The following is a 19,439-nucleotide window of genomic DNA, read 5'->3' as shown; positions in this document are numbered from 1 at the left end:
TCTTTTTTACAATATGAAATGATATCATAGTCACATTATGCAAGAGTATCACTTGGTCTGTGACACTTAAGTGAGACTGGTATTTGAAATGTCAGACTTAAAGGTTTAAGGTCAGACCTAAAAGTACCTTTTATTTGTCTCTCTTAAAGGACAGTAAGTAGCAGCTTGAGGAAGTGAAAGAAGCTTTTAAGGAGTTCTTCTGCTTTTGATGAACAGAGGGGGAAATGTAGCACTAAAATTTACATACGGTACTCTGCCAAGTGTGAAAAACTCCCCTCACACTGAAACCAAAGTCCGATCACTCATAAATGGCAAACACAAAATCACGAGACCAAGACAGACTCAAAGTGCACTGAGTTTCCCAAAGAATTTCCAATGCAATTAAAGAAGAAAATAGTTGTTTGTTCTCCAGTATTAGTACGGATAACCAAAACATATTTCAATTAAGCTTTTTTAAAAGCCACTCGAGTCATTTTTTTACATGACCACGATGTGGCCAGAAGTCATGTTGATATGAAATAACAAGTTAAACACACGTGTCACTATACTTATTAAGGTACTATTTCATTCTGTGTAGCAGAGCCTTTCCAGTGAGCCAACATACACAATAACAGCACCCCGACACTGTTTGACCTGAACGAAACAGAACCTTAATTATTAGTATCAGTGGTAACATCTGTGTTTAAACTACTATTCATGTCAAAATGGTTGCTGCGAAAAAAAAAAGGGTCTATTAAAGGAGAAGTGTGTGATTTTCAGTGGCATCTAGCGTTCAAACCTTAGATTGCAACTAAGAGGATTTACCCCGACACCGCCCCTCTCTCACCAAGAGTACGGTGGCCGTCAGCGGACAAAATGGCGAGCGAAAGCTGTCTCACAACAAACTACAATTATGTGTGTAGGATGAATTACCTGTCCAGCAGAAAACAGGCAACCTCGGCGTCACTGTGAAAACGATTTCCATCGTGTAAACGCTATGCCGATGTTGATTTGTGTTTTTGCCGTTTCCTGTCATGCTTGCGTTTACTTTCTTTGCGTCTCCGCTTTTTGGATGACGGGGATTCACTGTCCGCTGCTTTTTGTTCTGATACAGTGTATGTCTGATCCTCCATTTGTCAAAACTGTGCCAGTCAAGGTTCACAACGCTAAATGGTCTGCCAGCAATCACCCGCGTCTATCCTCCCCGTCTACTTCCATGTTTACGCTGCGGCGTCTATGTAAGGTCGCCATGGGCTTCCCAAGACTCACTGTTAGTGCAGTTTGTCCGCTCTGCGCTGCCATAGACGGCGCAGGATGATGATCTCCGTAACTCGACCCGACAGTATGTAACTATAAATGGCTATTTCTAAAGTAACGGGAACATATAGATTATGAGTTTACGTTGATTGATAATAATAAATAACATACTTATATATAATATATCTCATTTATGTACATAAATTCCTGTAATTATTACACACTGGTCCTTTAAAGCAGCAGCACTCAATATTTTCTATTTGAACAATGGGTCAAAAGACTATATGTAATGTGTAAAGGGGTCTTTCGATGAACCAGCAGAGAATTATCTTTTGGCTCTACAGTTCCCTTCCACTCCACAGCTGTTTTAGCATCTTTCAGCAATTTGTTTTGGTTTTGCCCTGCAACTTTGCGGTTTTCATTGAGTCTCACCACTTTCATCAGCATCCTTTCCAGATATATTAAGAACAACCAACTAGCTGGTGAACACAGTGGAGCATCAGCAGCTGAAAATATTTCACTCAGGCGTTTGTTAGTGGATCAGAGTGAAGGTAGGGTGATTACTGGATTTATGCAAGTGGACAGAAACAAAACTTTATTTGAATGCTTATATTAGTCCATGTCTGCTGGATGTCTATCTATCATAATTTGCCAAAGTTGTGTTCACAGGTTGATGCTCTGCCCCTAAGTGTTGAAATTAAAGGACCATTGTGTAGGATTTAGTGTCATCTAGCGGTGAGCTTGCAGATTGCCAAGACCTTGGGTGCTTTTCATTACGGTGAATTTTGCCTCCTCTTCCCCTCTCTCCTTCGGCGACCCGGAAGTCGTTTCCACTCTGCCATGATGAAGGATTTTCCAGTCACTTAAATGCACCTGTAGGAGATGAGGAGTGAGGAGAGAGGAGGCTTCTGGAGGAGCTCAGAGCGAGGATACACCGGTGCCATATTAATGACGCATGTTATCCTGAACACAATGAAATCATTTTAATTACGCAGTTCTCACAGTTACATGATGAAACATCAGTCAGACAGTCAGTCTGTGCGTGATGTGTCTGGCACTTTAGGATATAAAGGTGATTTTAACTGTTTTGTTTTGGGTTTTTTTGAGTGATCACCAAACAACACAAACCCATACATATATTAGATGATTTAGAAGAAAGTTTAAATGATCCACATTTTTAAAACAAATGCCAAAATTAAAGACTACTGTAAGTTTTTAGAATTTATTCATAAGTAAAGGCTTCTATGGGCATTCAGCTGCAGTCCCTCTGACAGCTAATACAGCTGTGTAACACGCAATCAGTAATTGACGTCGCTTCGGACTAACGCTGTGGAAAGTTCAGTTCAGTTCAGTTTCGTCTCCTCCTTTCTCACGTCTTTTCCTCGCATCCCTCTTTCATTTCCTTGCTGAGTGGAGCTCAGTGGAGAGTGGAGTCTCACTCTTCGCTTCCTACTGTGTTCTGGAGATTTAAACAGGTCAGTCTGAGGTAACAGCAACACATTGATTCTTATTTTCAGGTGATTATACAATAATGAAAACAAATTCATGAATATTTTTATTCCATTGCTGCCATATTCTGCCAATAAATCTCTGCACTGTTTTAAATGTTCATTTTTTCACTACTGTTGTCTACCATATTTAAGGAAATGGGTATTTATCCATTTCAGCGTGTCATCATATATGACTGGATCAAGCCTGACCACAGAGGATTACTATGACTAGACTCCCTAATGCTAAAAATACAGATCAGTAATATGAGTCAGACATACAGTAAGCCCTCATACAGATGTTCTGGGGTTCTCACACAAAACCCACCTGTTACAGTTTGCAATCTGACAGTGAATACTGCTGTAGTTTGTATCTTCTCTTTGGAAACAAATGTTTTATACACCTTTTCCTTACTGTTTTAAAAAGATCATTTATAACACGTCTTTCAAATGAAATAATGTCTGGTGAACCTACTTACTTGGTTTTCTTAAAGAATGACCCACACTTTGAGAGGAAAGGAAAACAGTCTGAGGGAATCTTATGAAGGGAAAGTTTTGAAATAAACTAAATATGATGGTACCAAAAATTCTTGTTTTAGTACAGACATTTTGTGAGAAAATGTTCACCCCACAGATTTTCAGTGGGATTCAAGTCAGGGCTTTGTGCAGGCCAGTCAATAACGTTCACTTTAGTAATTCTGGAGGTAGTTCTTCACCAGGAGTGATATATGTTTTTGGTCGTTGTAGTGTTGGAAGACAAAGCGACAACCCAGACCCAGCTTCCTTCCACCTTGACGAGATTCCCAGTTCCAGACGCACTGAAGCATCCACACAGCATAATACTCCCACCACCGTGCTTCACTGTGGGGACGGTGTTCTTTGGGTTATGTGCCTCTCCCTTCTTTCTCCAAACATAAACAACATCTCTATGGCCAAAGAGCTCTACTTTCATCTCATCTGACCAAAGGACATGCTTCCAATATCTTCCTCCAGGTTGTCCTCAGCATACTTCAGTCTGACTTGAAGGTGTCTCACAACCTCACAGTCCATTCCTGTGCAGGGCTCTAGTGATTGTCTTCTTTGAGACTACAATCCCGACTTGTCTAAGTCATTCACTAGTGTCTTGGCAGTTGTTCTGGGTCTTTAGACACATCTCTCACTAGTTTTCTTTCCAGAGTCTTTGAAATCTTTCACTTCCTACCTCTGCCAGACTTGTTCTGTACTGTGTGGCTCTCTTTGAATTTCTTGATGATACTTTTCACTCCAGTTCTTGACACTTGGAAATGCTGTGATAACTTTGTATGTCCTTCTCCTGCTTTGTGAGCATCAACAATTCTTTTTCTCAAGTCTAAACTGATTTCTTTTGTTTGTGGCATGATGCTTTCTCAAGTGACAGCTCAAACCCTTACTGAAGTTTTTATACTGTGTGTAAATTGGAAGATAACCCTCAGTTTTAACTTGATTTTACAAACTTACAAAGTTGGCTCAATAAAAAGGCCAGTTCTTAAGGGGGCTAATAATATTAAACCTGGTCATTTTTGTTTTTTCTGAAATAATTCTGTTATTGTGTGCAATTAGAAATAATTTATGCTTTCTAAAGAAAACTACTATGTTTAGAAAAGATATGTTGAAAATTCCTTGCTCTGTTTAAAAAAAAAGCACTTGGGAAAAATTTGAAAAATCAATTTCATAGGGGGGCTAATAATTTTGTTCTCAACTGTATATTGGCACTAATCCATATAAATATTTAAAGCAAAATCATTTAAATATCACTTTAAATATCACTTTAAATATCACAGTGGAGAGGACAAGCACTGAACCCTGTGTGGTTAACCACACTGGTTTGTACATCAGAAGAATCAAGAAGTCATGCATTACTTGTATTTTAACATGGGCACAATGGGAAATTGTGGCATTACTCAGTTCAGTATTTTTTAATTCTTTCTTCATATGGATTTCTTCAGACTTTTGATATCTTATTAATGACATTTATGAGACTAGAACAGCTGAAAGAGTGTCTGTTGCAATTTTTGTGGGGCCATGATGTACAATGCCTGTAAGAAATTATTTTGCCTTGTAAGATTATTTGAAAATGTAAATTCCCCCAAAAAATTCTGGTATCATCTTTTAAAAACTGCTATCATGTCTGCTTTGTCTGAGTGTTTCCCAGTCTGAGAAAATAACAGAGTGCCCTTATAATCTCTTAATCATGTATCTTGAGACCCCACCAGGTGTCCCAACCTCCGGGAATCATTGAATCAGTCCAAACTGTCAAAATGAAATCCACATCCTTGTGTTGGTGATATAATAGTCATTGTGTGAGGGAATCCTGCAGAAAACCCTTGAGAATCCCCAGACTGGTTTTACTGGTTTAACTTCCATTGTAAAGTTCTATTGTCAAACAAATCATTACTTACATAATTTGGACTGTCCTATAATTTAATGTCGTAATGACAGGTTGGAAAATTGTCAGACAAAATGTTGAGTATAACAGACAGGGATTTCACACAAAAAACACTGTATAACACAATATATATATATAAGTATAATTTTGTTGGACTGGTTGTTTGTTCCTTTTATATTCATTAGCTCACAGTAGTACACTGCTCTCAAATACCTAGGGTAAACTGTTCTTTTCTGTTATCATTGTGTTCTAACTATAAGTCATTTTATCTGTTTGGTAGGTTTGAGACAAGATACAAACTGAAATGACTGTAAATTTTTTATTAACATCAAACAAGCAAGGTGTAATTCACAGGGAAACCACGCCAGAAAAAAAAATGAAAAAACTTCCTCATTCATTGTTTATCAGTGAATGTCAATCTATTTAGAGAACTGAAACGAACAGAAACTCCGCAGAACACGTCATGGCCAAATCCCAAAAGTTTCTGCCTTCTGAGTATATAAACGTGTGGCGGCAGATGGAGTTCACACAGCAGAGAGAACAGGCCCATACAGCTCAACTAAGACTTTCACCTACTGCTACACAAACAGACACACGCGTACTTCAGGATGGCGGCTCCTCGTCTTGCTCTGGCTGTGTTTGTGCTGATGCTGGCTGTCGTCACTCTGACTGAAGGTAAGAGGCAATTTGACAATAATACATCCAATCAACTGCTCACAGCGAAGAAATGTAATATCACAATATTGTGTAGTACTGTACTTAAGTACATTTTTTGAGTATCTGTACTTTACTTGAGTATTTGTTTTTTTGGAAGTAAATATTTATAATACTTAAATATTTTTAAAAACATGTACTTTTGAATACTTAAGCATTTTTAAAAGCAATAACTCTAGTACTTTAGCTCAAGTAAAATTTTGACTGAGCATCTTTCATTTGTAGTCGAGTAATATTCAGTGGTGGACAAAGTACTCAACCCCAGTACTTGAGTCAAAGTATAGAACTCCTGGTCAAATATTACCAGTGGTGGACAGTAGTGAAGTACATTTAATACATTTACTTGAGTACTGTACTTAAGTACATTTTTTGAGTACCTGTACTTTACTTGAGTATTTGTTTTTTTGGAGGTAAATATTTATAATACTTAAGTATTTTTTAAAAACATGTACTTTTGAATACTTAAGTATTTTTAAAAGCAATAACTCTTGTACTTTAACTCAAGTCAAAACTCAAGTTTTGACTGAGCATCTTTCACTTGTAGTTGAGTAATATTCAGTGGTGGACAAAGTACTCAACCCCAGTATTTGAGTCAAAGTATAGATACTCCTGGTCAAATATTGCTTTGTACTTTTGAGTGAAAGTAATAACTTTCCAAAAAAAACAAATACTCAAGTAAAGTACAAATACTCAAAAAATGTACTTTTCTGTCAGCTACAGAGCTTTTTCAGCGTCATAGAGGTCATTGTTTTGGTTTTACCGGCCAATACTTTTTTGTTTTTGGTTCAGTCTCATCACTCTCATAACTCTAATGTCTACTTCTGATAAACTGAGTGTTCGGTGTACATTTGCCAAGCAGCTAAACAGAGTGGGACAGAGTTTGGATAGACCAAAACAGAGCTAAAACAAGTGTGAATACTGGAGTTACACTCCTCATGTGGCCATGATGTGTAAATAAGCAACGGTTTGCTAACATATTAACCCTAACAGCTTTATAAGTTGATAATATGTCTTGTTCTGCTGCCCCTGAGTGGTCAAAAACCTACTGATGCAGCCGTAACCCTGATTTGACTACTTGTCTAGTTGTATGAAAAGATTTTTAAATTGCTCTAATCAATAAAATAATATTAAAAGCACATGTGTTTGAGTCTGTGTGTTTGCTCTAAGTTGTGCATGTTTGTTTGCAGCTATGCGTGGTGTTGCACCAAAGAAATGCTGCCTGGGTTTCAATGAGACACCGGTGCGTAGAGAGAAAGTGGTGGGCTACACCAGGACCAGCCAGCGGTGCCCCAATCCTGCCGTCCTGTAAGTAAACAACCTAAGAGACATATCTTACCAACACAATTGTATCTTCACATGAATGGACTGAACCTGACTGTGTGTGTTCAGGTTCAAGACAAGGGCAGGTCGTGAGCTGTGTGCCAGACCTTCAGCCCCCTGGGTGAAGGAGCTCATCAGCTACCTGGAAGCCAAATCTGTCCCAGGACAAGCATCCAACGTGTAACCTGTGGCAACAGTATATCCACAATCAGAGCCTCCGAAGAACAAAATCTGGTCAGTTTTTTGTGCTCTGATGCTGCAGCGCGTTAGCTACAAATATGTTACTATCTCCAGCATAGTCTGCAGGGGGAAATCATAAGCTACACAGCAGTTTTCTATCTATCTATATGCAAAAATATACAGGATTTGTTTAGTGAGAGATTTATATACATAACATCTTAAATGATTTTTCTTCCATTCAAAAGTAAAAATATATGCATAACATAGTTTTAATTTACCACCCCTTTAATACTAACATTTACACCACACCATTTTTTTTAACATTTGTTTTAAATAGTTTAATTAGAACATATGAAACAAAAGATACATTTTTGCTTTACAGAACACTCAAAAACCGACCGTCAGCACTGTGAATGACTGTTGTATTGTAATTTGAAGTGACTCACAGAAACTAGAGCAATGCCTCCCAACTCCACTTGATGTCATCAGTAGAATATAAGCTATGGGTTACCTCTGTTTCTACAATGACCCACTGTGAGCTCTGTCTTGTTTTTTTTTTTTATGTGAAGTAAAATGATGATGGTGTTCTTTTTGTTTTTACGATCATGTTTTGAACTCCGTTGTACAATCTGACAAAAAATATTTATTTCTGTATGCTTATGCTACTAATTTGACTCTCTTGAATTAAAGCAAGACAATAACCCAGTTTTGCTCTGGGTTCTCTCTCTTTATATCAGCGTGCTAGTTTCCACAGCTTTTATCAGCTTTTGATCTTTTCATCTTTCTATTCTATTTTCTTAGATTTTTCTTTTCTTTAAAAAATGATCTTAAAATACAGGCATACTCAAACTAGCAAACAAACACTCAAAATCACACCACTGAAACAACTGATTTGAATGCATGTGTTACTGTGGCACCCATGAACAGATATATGTGTGTCCTGTAATACAGGGAATAATGGTGAGGCAGGGAGACGTGGCTCGACTCCACTGAATCCTCTGTAGTTACGAGGGGAAACCAGCAGAGCAACGGTCATGGCCATAGACTCTGGTGTAAACAACGGTCTCACACCGCCACCTACTGTCATAAAACTGCCATTGTAAGTTATCAGGTTACTTTTTCACAACAATGAATATAGTATTTCCCAAATAAAATAAAGTGCAGACCTAATCTCCAAATATATGCAACAAACAATACACAATAAAACTAAATTAATTACATCCACACAAATGTGATCACACATTAAGTGGGCACTCTGCTCACAGCGCCACTTTGTGACCAAACACGGTATTTAAGACCAATGCAGTGTCTATATACACCCATGGGTCATTATAGGCCCAAACTACATATGTGTTGACACAAAGGAACTTTATAGGTTCAAGGAGAGCAGGAGATGTGCATTCAGTTCACCATTAAAATGTTTATTTAAAAATAAAATTTTTGTTGCTGGAGACCTGAGAAAAGAGAAAACAGCCATAAGTTTAAGGCAAACAATGTTTATTTTACAATAATAAATAGCTAAAACATTTACCATCTAAAAAGTACAAACTCCAATATAAAATAGAACACCAGTAACTCCAGTAACTACCACCATCTGAGCCCACTGTGATCACTAACACTGCAACTCACACTGCAAGGAGAAGTAAATCTGCAAAACACTCAAGTGACCACCACCACGAGGCCTAGCACACGGCTTGCAAAGGTGAGAACCCCATGCATACTTCCCGCAGCTCATCCCACTGCCTATATTTAAAAAATGAAACAAAAATAAGGGATGGATGTCAGTTGGTTCAGCTCACAATGGTGTAAAGGACATTACTAAATGCAATTATTGAAAGTGTAGCAGTACAGTTTACAGTAAAACTAAGGTTGAATTCAATTCCATATGGTAGCCAAACTAGGCCAGATGATGTAGGTGGACTGGTTCAGGCAAAGCAGCAGTCTGGCACTCTGAGGCCCTGATTAAAGGAGACACTGGGAACATCAGCAGGTTGACTTTTCTATTCAACTTGGGGTTACAGAGCATACATCAGTCAGGATCAGTCAGGACACAGCTTCACTACAACTGCACACACCAAACAGTCCTACATTTACCAGGATTCAGGCAAAGAGGCACTGATTGCCCACACCTGTCCTTACAAAGGCAGGTAACTCTCTCTGACCCAACCTACAGAGGGCAGTGCTCTCACCCTACAGGTCAGCCCTCACGCTTAACATCAATAAAGATCATTACTTCATGCATCAGTGACTAAATAATGTCTTTATTCTCTATAGCTCTTCTCTTTTGGCAGCCCATTTCTGCCAATGAAAGAAAAAATATTCCCAAATCATAATTATGAGATTAAAAAAAAAGTCTAAATTATGAGATAAAAAAGTCATCCATAGCATGCTAGAGATATACAGTGCTAAATAAGGTAACTATTACAGGTGACTTCTGTAAATGTTAGCTGTTTGGTATAACTATATAAGTCTTTTAATAAAAAACTTCTTTGTAGTTTTGATCATATCTTTTGACTGTGAAAGAACCACATATCATTATTAATCAGTGCAACATTTTAGTGACTGGCATTTGACCGTATCGCTGAATGAAAACAGTGAGTGCGTCTGTGTTAAGTTGCTCTGTGTTAGGAGGCCACATCAGCCTCCACAACAAGCACTGCTCCTCCTATGCTGAGGTGGCACAGCTGGAGTGAACAGCATATTGCATCTCGGCTACTTGTAGAGTGTTGAACCACGTACATTGGTACATTATAATGCGGGCAGACACAATCCCAAACCGTGTTCTGTACATCAGAAAGTGCTCAAGTGTTGTCTTCGCTCTACAGATTACCAAATGTTGATTGTTTCTGCTGAGAAAAAAGATCTACATCTAATAAGATATGAATGCCAAAATAATATGTTTGATTTCTGTACTTGGTAATATAGTGGCAGTCTGTGACTGATGCTTAATAGACGTCTAAAAAAGTAAGTTTTAAATTAATGATTTTAAGTCATTTTAGAAGAAAAAAGTCAAAAATCTTTCATTCTTGAATGTAAATATTTTCACTGAAAACATGCAGTTTTGTATGGTGTGATTGTTTAAATATTTTAATAAATAATTCAGTTATACATGTGTGGATTTACACAACGAAATGGACAACAAAGTACATATTTTGTTAGAATTGAAACTATTTGGAACATGTTTGATGTGACTAAAATAGCCACAAATATATTTAAATTCATCACAGGTTAAAACTTAGGATTTCGACAATAATTCATTCATTCATTCATTTTCTGTAACCGCTTATTCCCGAAGGGTCACGGGGGACTGGAGCCTATCCCAGCTGACATTGGCCGAGAGGCGGGGTTCACCCTGGAAAGTCGCCAGTTCATCACAGGGCTGACACATAGAGACGGACAACCACTCACACACCTATGGGCAATTTAGAATCACCAGTTAACCTAGCATACATGTCTCTGTACTGTGAGAGGAAGCCAGAGAACCTGGAAGAACATGCAAACTCTGCACAGAGAGGTCCTGCCCCAGCCAGCTGGGGGATTTGAACTCAGGATCTTCTTGCTGTGCTAACCACTGCCCACCCAGGAAAATATCATGACTAAAAAATACAAAATGTCACACAGGCCCATGAAAGTTAATGATTTAGCTCTAGTTCATTGTTTAGGAGTTTAATATAGAGGTTGACTGTTTCATACACGTCTTTTGTTAGTTTCAGATTGTATTCTGATATCAAGTCCACACAGATATAGAACACGTCTTCATCACATGGGAAGTCCTTGAACACACATTCAAGCTGAACCTTTTCCAGGTCCACAGGGTGCAAACAGTTTCCTCCATACAGGTGTGGGACTGCATGCAGAATGGAGGGACGTCCATGAGGTGATCGTGAGTTGTGGACTTGATTTAACATTCACCTTGAAAAAAGTGGCTCAAAAACAAGATTATCATTGATTTGTGTGATGACCAAATATAACTCATATTTCAGAATACTTTTACTATGGTCAGTTCAGTACATATTGTATATTTCACCCCAAACAGGGCTACATACTATATATTTCAGTATTTGAAATAAACATTGCAAAGCATTCATGTTATGTACAGTACCTGTTTAATACTTACATGTAGGCTGTTGTATTTTTAGCCAGATTATATTTATAAAATGCAGTGGTGGACAGTAATGAAGTACATTTACTTGAGTAATGTACTTAACTACATTTTTTTAGTATCTATACTTTACTTGAGTATTTGGTGGTTTTTTGGGGGGAAACTTCTGACTTTCACTCCACTACATTTCAAAGACAAATATTGTACTTTTGACTCCACTACATTTCTAGGAAGGTTGTTGTTACTTTTCGACTAAGCTTTGAAGTCAGCTGTTGCTGTTTTTTCTTTTCTAAAATGCAATTGGTCACATGCTGTGTTCCTCACAGAAGGAAACCAATCACAGTAGCTTCTCTCAAATGGGACTGATGTAAAAGTGGAAATTCATCATCCAGGCGCTCTGTAACAAGCACAAGCAAACTCTCCCTCTTTCATTCAAACAAAAAGCAGTAATGGTGACAGCAGGAGAAAGACAAAATTAAATCTCCAGATGTTCTTATAATTATAAATTATTCCAGGTAGGCTTTAACGTTTGATTGGTTTTACTGGGGTGAAAAATACAGTATAATTCATGTATATACTGCCTCAGACAGAAAGAAATCTCAGTTATTTAACAGACTTGGAGAACTCCTTACAGTCGGCTTCAATCTAATTTTATGCAGTGATTTTAATACAGTTACATCAGAAATTGACAACAGCTGTCCTTTTTGTTTTTGATTGTATTTCTATGCTGAAGTTTTTATAGGTGTTTCTATAGGTTTAGTGTAGCAGACTGGTTCTACAAGCATCAGTGCATCATTAGATGGTTTCAGAGAGTTACAAGGTTCTGTAAATGCATCATGAAAACAATACAGCATGTGTTGATATTAGAAAATGTACTTTGTAATTTGTACTTTTGAATACTTAAGTATTTTTTAAAACATACTTTTGAATATCTAAGTATTTTTAAAAGACTGAGCAACTTTCACTTGTAGTTGAGTAATATTTGACCAGGAGTATCTATACTTTGACTCAAGTACTGGGGTTGAGTACTTTGTCCACCACTGATAAAATGTTATTTGCAAAGTCCCTTACACTCACATGTGGTCTACAGCTCAGGAGATGTACATAATTGGATATCTGTTTGAACGTCTGTTGGCAGTTAGTTTCTTTGCCACTAGAGGGCGCCAATTGATCATTGAATGTCATACACAAGTCACTACAATGACCAGGTGCATGCAAATAATTTTTCGACCATTATTGTGTGATATGTGTGATAAATATATTGTTGCATGTCATGAATGATCCCCTCAGAGTCAGTACTGGTCCAAAATCTTCTTCGTATGTCTTTCCGACTGACAGTTAATTTCCTTTATAATTTAGTAGCTGTTCGAGCAATTACAAAACATCAGTCTTGCCTGGTGCTCCACGGTTTGGCCAAATTAATGTCAGGTCGCATTTAATGAGTTGTCGGTTGTTGGTAATTGTTTAGCAACGCTATTCACAACAGTCTTTGAAGGCAGCAGATTTTAGCCTCCAGATCAGAGGCCGATCACATTCTTGTTTGACCAATAGGAGGGTTGATTTAGGTCCCCCTACAGGTGCAGTAAGCTGGTCAGACACAGCAAAGCGTTGACCGGAAGTTTTGTAGTACTTTCAAAATGAGAGCCCATCTTTTTTTTATGGGGGGGCTTTCAGCTTTTATCTTTTCTTTTATCTTTCTGAAAATCTGAAATTTGATGCTGGAGTTTTTGTGCATATTTAAAGATTGATTCTTCCGTGCACATGTAACCACATCTATATTTAAAAGACATAAATTACACTTAGAACTTTAGTAAACAACACAAACTACAATTTACTTTTTGTTAACACAGTTAACATTATTTTATCTTGCTGAATTTGACAAGCTGTAAGTATTTTCAATGTTAAGAACCTAAGGTTTTATGGTCAAACAAACAAAAAGACTTGTTATTGCGTCTTATCCTGAAATCCTCAGCCGGATGTGTTTGCCTAGATGATTTTAGTAGCCTGGCGAGAGAAAACAGTCGGAGCATTTTTCTTCGCCGTGCTACATCTGGTAGTAGTATTGTACCGACAGCGGCCATATGTAATTTAACCTCATTCATTCATTTTCAGACGCAATTTGCCTCTTTGTGTTAACACCAAACTAGGTTTTTTTCGGTGAAAAGCTGCGTGATTGTCTCCACTCCGTCATTCTTTTGGACGTTTTATCGGTGTATGCCTCGGTGACTGTCTGTTGCAGGCTGGGTGGTGACAATGATCGAGAGACCAGACACTGCGGTTCCCAGCATCGCTGTAAGTCAGATTGTCCTCCAGATAAACCAGTGTGCTGTGATAATACTAACGTTACATTTGTTTTAAATAAGCTAATTATTGAGATTCACGTTGGAATACTCCGTTTAACCCTTTTAGTTCCTGCTGGTATGAGTTAATGTTACCGACCGTCCGTATACGTTAACCGTCCTTTGATATACGCTGTGGGGAGAACTGCACACCAAGGTCCTTTAACAATCTGTCGGTGTGGGGATATTTTGCATGTTTACAAAGACATATCCTTGACTGAAACATCAGACAGATCTTCTACCAAATTGATTTAGTCCACTGATAACTTCGGCCTAACGTGATTTACAAATGCCATCGTGTAAAATAATGAATCACGCCTCCTACCTCTGTGTAGCTTTATTCTGATGATGTGAGCGGCGAAACTAGTAACATAATTTAGGCTACATTTTTGCAACAATAAATTATGTTTATTGGATGCTGTGTTGACTCAATTTTCAAAGCGATAACACAGTAATGTAGCTAATGGCAGTTATTTGAAAGGATGCTAGTTTGAGGGAACCCTGAACATTAAACAGAACAGCACGTAGCAGGGTTACATTAACATTAACGCTAGAGCCTTTGCATTTAGGAAAGACATGGGCAACAGTAAATTCTTTTTAAGACGTGTTTTCACACCGACATAATATTGATAATATGTTACGAGTAAACATATGTATTTGAATAGAATACAGGTAATAGCACTTGCCAGTTTTGATAGCCTGATTTTGCTTTAAGTATCAAGCCCCCATGAGATTTGCTATCCTGTTCCAAATTCCCTTTAGAAATCTTGCCGTTTATACCATGAACAATATCTATTGTGAATTTAATGAAGCAAAACGTATTGTTTATATGGCAAAAGATGCTGAAACACTTACTAGAGTATATATTAAGCCCTTTCCCCGAATTTCATATACTGAAGATGCAGCATGTCTTCATTAAACTGCTGAATTGTCAAATGGAGTTTGGTTTGACTGTCCACACAACTGCACTTGGTTGACCACATCTTTGTTAAGGGCTTTTTACACTGACGCTTAGATTTAGCAATGAGTGATTATTCATCACACAACGCACCACATATTGTGTTTGTACTGAATCTGTTTGTGATACTGTCTGAAGTGATTGGCAGTGACTTCTCTTGACACAACAGTAAGGAGGTGGGCACACACAATGTGCACTTAGAGAGATAGAGAGATAGCGAAGGAGCAGTGGGCGCAATGTGCTCAGTGCTTAAACTCACAAAAGAAATAAATTGCACAGGCCCTCTTTTTTCAAATGACTTCTGTCCTCCTTAAGTGATGCAATATTTATTACATAATTAATATTCAGTATGCAATCACTGAAAGTTTAAAACAGATGATGGAAGCAGTGAGAGGGACTCAGCATCAGCTGCTGAATGCATGAGGGGGGTGGACTTAGCAATACAGATGATGTCAGTGAACCAGGCAGCTACTATCACCACTGGGTGGACTGGGGGAGGGGTTAACTTTAAGGGTATGGACTGACAAGCCTTCCTCTCTCTCATTCCCCATTACTTCCCTCTTCTAAGTCTCCCATCTGTCTTTCGCTCTGTGAGTCACTTTCTTGAGGAAAAACAGTCATATTTATCATAATGCATTGCATAAGAGGAAAGTCTCAATTCAGCATTGTGAATATTTTAGAGACAATGTGATGGACAATTATTATGAATCTGAAAATCAGATGTTTCAAGCGTGTGGGGTGTTTCTTGTATACAGACCCTATTGTATGCTGCAGGCGCAAGGTCCCTGTGAATAAAAGGGTTTTCATTCATGCGCACATCAACATGCATACTGTATGTTGATGCATTCACACACTTGCACATGCACACACAATGTTTTAGTCATGTAGAGCACCATTTGCTTCACAGACTCACACCGACGCACACATTCACAGAGCATTTTTTGGTTAAACACTGACAGCCTGCACTAACAATTTCTTCCCAGTAGCTAAATGAGTGACCACAGTGTGCCCCATTGCCTGTGTCAACCACAGTGCAGCTACAGGGAAGTGGACAGACCATCATAGGTTTCACCTTATGTAACACATGTATTACTCACACACACACAAAACTTGTATGTAGGCGGATCAAACATGGAAATGGTGGAAAGTGCCTCAGGCTTGTTCAGAGTTGTTACGCCCGCTCTCGAGCTGCATGCATCACAGAATATTGATCAGACGAATAGATTGTTTCCCTTTTCATTGTGTTTTGCACGTGCTGTGTGTCCATAACATCCACTAGTAATGTTGGTGTGTAACAGTTTCCTGAACCTAACGATTGGAATTTTGAAGTATATAGTAGAATGTAAATAAGGCTGGAAATGGACATTTACTAAAACTATCAATATTGGTGAGTTTATTATCCGTGGTAGGAATGTACCACTTCCTTTCACCCAGTGATACCCAATCCAAGCCTTTTAATACTGGATATCTGCTGATACCAAGTCCAAGCTTTAATGAGTTTAGGCAGTGAAAGGGTGATCTCAGCCAAAACAAGAAGAATATGGTTTAGAATAACTCTTAAAGGTGGAGTCAGTGATTCTGGAGAAAGATAGTCGATTGTTGCGTGTCATTTCCAGGTCAGTCCAAGCCATCAACTGAAAGAATCTGTATTTGACAACCTGGGACTGAGACTCAACAATCAGCTATCTCTCTCCAGAATCTCTTACTCCACCTTTGCTATCTCATTTACATGGAATTTTTTGATAGCTGCCTTTTTGCTAACATTAGCCACTGCTAAGCCTCCACTTAGGAATCACTTAAGTGTTGTACAGAGTTGGAGGGTTTGGGAACCTTCTGACTTCACTCAGCTCAGTATTTCTTGCCAGTCAGTCAGGCTAAGGTAACTGCTAATGGTCTCTAAATACCTCTAAAACAAAGGCTGGCTGCTAAATAAGCCACAATGTCTCTATTTTCTGTTTCTACACATGTTAATTACAGAATGTGTGACATGTCAGTGTGGAGGCTTTGGAATTGTGGGAACTATTGGAGTGGATATATGATAATGGCAATATTTTTGTGTGGTTGGGCAAAAACAAAGGCTAAATGCAAAATGATACAACAAGCAATATAAACTGGACACATTTCAGAGAGTTGCATGGTGTGACACACATAGCACACAGAAAATGCTTCATACAGATGAAGACGAAATAGTCCATGTACAGAAGCCAGATTGTGACAATCAAGGGAGTGACAGTAATCTGCAGTAGCATGGATGTGACCTTATATTGCCCTGTTTTATGTTTTGACAACCAAGGATATGGTCATTCTGTGTCTCCATTTGGGAGTTTGAATTCAGCTGCAGGTGTTTAAACCCACTCTTTCAGCAGACCTATCAGTGCAGAGCTGCACTTTTCCATCGGCACCATGCATGACAGAGCCGGAGAGGCCGCTTGCAGGAAGGCAGGCTAGCAATCAATTGTGTTTGCCTCATGTAGCGTGCAGGACACAGCACGGTGATTGGAGGGGGGTGTTATCTGACAGCAGGCTGGGAGTTAGACAGAGGCAGAGGGAGATGTAGAAGTGAGAAAGGGATGAAGAGATACCTTGACGATAAAGAGAGAGAGCAGCTGGGGAGCCTGGCCTCACTGTGATCTGGTCTGAGAGCCACTTCCTTCGCCACGAACTGTGCTACATGAGGGACAGGATGGACATTATTCAACACGTAGGAAGATTGCATTTCTTTGTTTGTGGTTCCTTATCTTTCTCCACCTAGGTTTGACATATCTGTATTCATGCTTTAAGGAACCAGTTGGCTTCATTTACTGGCTTAGATTACTTACCTGTTTTAGATTACTTGTTTGATGGACTTCAGCGGGGTTGATTCCACTTCCTCTTTCCTCCCTCCTCAGGGAATGCCTGATATTTTTCTCTCTGACTCTGCCTCCCCTCACCTCTCTTCCCCTTAAAACAGCCTTCTCCCCTCTTGTATTTATCTCAGCTGCACTTCACTTCAAAGGGGCTCTCTTGCTGCAGGACACAGAAATACTAATTGTAGGTTTACAGCGAAGTGTGTGTCTTTTTGTTTTCCAAACACACATAAAATACCATAGTAACAAAGTTTCCGTATGTGTTGCACACATGCATCTTTGTGTTGGGGGCTCATCTTTGGCCAAAAGGCTGGTAAAGCTGTTACAGGCCTATATTCATTTACTGTACTAAAGATACAAATTTCAGACAAGTCTGACAGCGTGTTTGTGTTTTTATTATTTCTTCATGCTGTGTGATTCCTGCATTGACATTCGTGTGTCTGTGTGTGTCCTTCAGCAGCGGAACCTGGAGGGCTATGTGGGCTTCGCCAATCTGCCAAACCAGGTGTATCGGAAGTCGGTCAAAAGAGGGTTTGAATTTACACTAATGGTTGTAGGTAAGTTGGATTCTTTGACATTTGTCCCATGAGTGAGTATATCAATGTGTATGTTTGCTCTGTTCATGTGACAGTGTGTGCGTGTGCCAAAGCTATGTGTGCACACCTGCCCATCTATCTGCGTCCACTCCTCTGAGTGTGTTTTCATTTTTGTGTGAATGTGGGTCATCAGCACAGGTTGAAAGGAGGTAAAGCATGTGTGGCATCCAGCGCACTCAGGATGTCGAGTTGACAATGTAAAAATCTGTTTCTGCAGAGCAGTAGTGCCCTGTGTGGCCTGGCTTTGACAACATCTGCAGGGTTGTTCAGTGACGGTGGAGGATGTGTGCATGTGGGAATATTTTTTGTTCAAGCTGGATTCCCACAGTTTCCCAGGGGAGTTTCCTCGGTAATCCCAGGACACACAATAACACATCTGTGTGTTTTGGATGATCTGATCTGGAAAGTGAGCTGCAAGATGTCGGTTCAAATATGAATGAACCTGGTTACAAAATGTGGTTAAGAGCATGATAGAGGGAGGGAAGTGGACGAACCATCGGTTTGGCTGTCTGTACGGCCCCACACACAAACACACACAAGTAGTATTGTATAGGGAGACATTGGATCTCATGCAAGAACATTTTTGGATTTTTATTTTAAATTTCTCTTACTTTTTTCATACAAATGGCTAGTACGAACATTTCACGTCTGCATTTCTACGACTGCATCAGGAGGAGGGCGTCAGGGCAAGTTTTCATCACAGAGATCAAAAACAGAAGAAGTGAGAATGTTTGCCTGGACAGAGACTTCATAAACCAGCATGTGCTGATATACTGCACAGCAAGTAATAGTAGATCATTGAATGAATGATGATAGGCTTTATATGTAAATATACAAGTATATTATAATTTGAAATGTCAGCATAATTATGAAGTGCAATTTACTCAACTCAAAATGTCTTTAGATAAATAAAATATATAGTCAGTGAAAAACCTGGGTTTGGATACCAGCAGACTAACTGCATATGACTGCAACAGGTCTGAAACACTTAGAAATTGTGTTTATATTATTATTATTTCCAACCATGTTCAAACTTAGAGAAATCTGTAATTTATTCAAGGTGACAGTGTGCTTTCTTGCTAGCCACTAGTTGCTATAACTTCCAGTCAAAATTAAATCCAAAGTCTATGGCAAGTCTGAGGGGACATACAACCTTAAATACGGCACTTTTTAAAATCACATTACTAAAGTTTTTATCAGACTACATCTTTCGTTATAGTTTTAATGTGTGTGAGACCATATTGCATGTTTTAAAAC

General features: G+C 38.8%; 2 protein-coding genes across 2 annotated transcripts in view; both read left to right on the top strand.

Annotated features, from left to right (window-relative positions):
* Positions 1-5,639: 5,639 nt before the first annotated feature.
* LOC146316231 (monocyte chemotactic protein 1B-like) lies at positions 5,640-8,046 on the top strand. Its single transcript, XM_084734058.1, has 3 exons — positions 5,640-5,802; positions 7,029-7,146; positions 7,231-8,046. Exons 1-3 carry the CDS (start codon positions 5,736-5,738, stop codon positions 7,343-7,345), a joined length of 300 nt encoding a protein of 99 aa, XP_084590184.1. The 5' UTR covers positions 5,640-5,735; the 3' UTR covers positions 7,346-8,046.
* A 5,399-nt stretch (positions 8,047-13,445) lies between these two features.
* Positions 13,446-19,439, top strand: part of LOC146316230 (septin-7-like) — a 52,999-nt gene continuing 47,005 nt past the window's right edge. Inside the window, exons 1-2 of the mRNA XM_084733279.1 lie at positions 13,446-13,735; positions 18,044-18,143. Coding sequence (XP_084589405.1) covers positions 13,697-13,735; positions 18,044-18,143 — 139 coding nt within the window. The 5' untranslated portion in view covers positions 13,446-13,696. The remainder of the gene's footprint in view (positions 13,736-18,043; positions 18,144-19,439) is intronic.

The sequence above is a fragment of the Lutjanus erythropterus genome, chromosome 13, assembly GCF_056507025.1.
Source record: "Lutjanus erythropterus isolate fLutEry1 chromosome 13, fLutEry1.hap2, whole genome shotgun sequence".
NCBI classification, from domain to species: Eukaryota; Metazoa; Chordata; class Actinopteri; order Lutjaniformes; family Lutjanidae; genus Lutjanus; species Lutjanus erythropterus.
The sequence above is the reverse complement of the archived record's forward strand: the minus strand, read 5'-3'. Positions and strand labels throughout refer to the sequence as shown.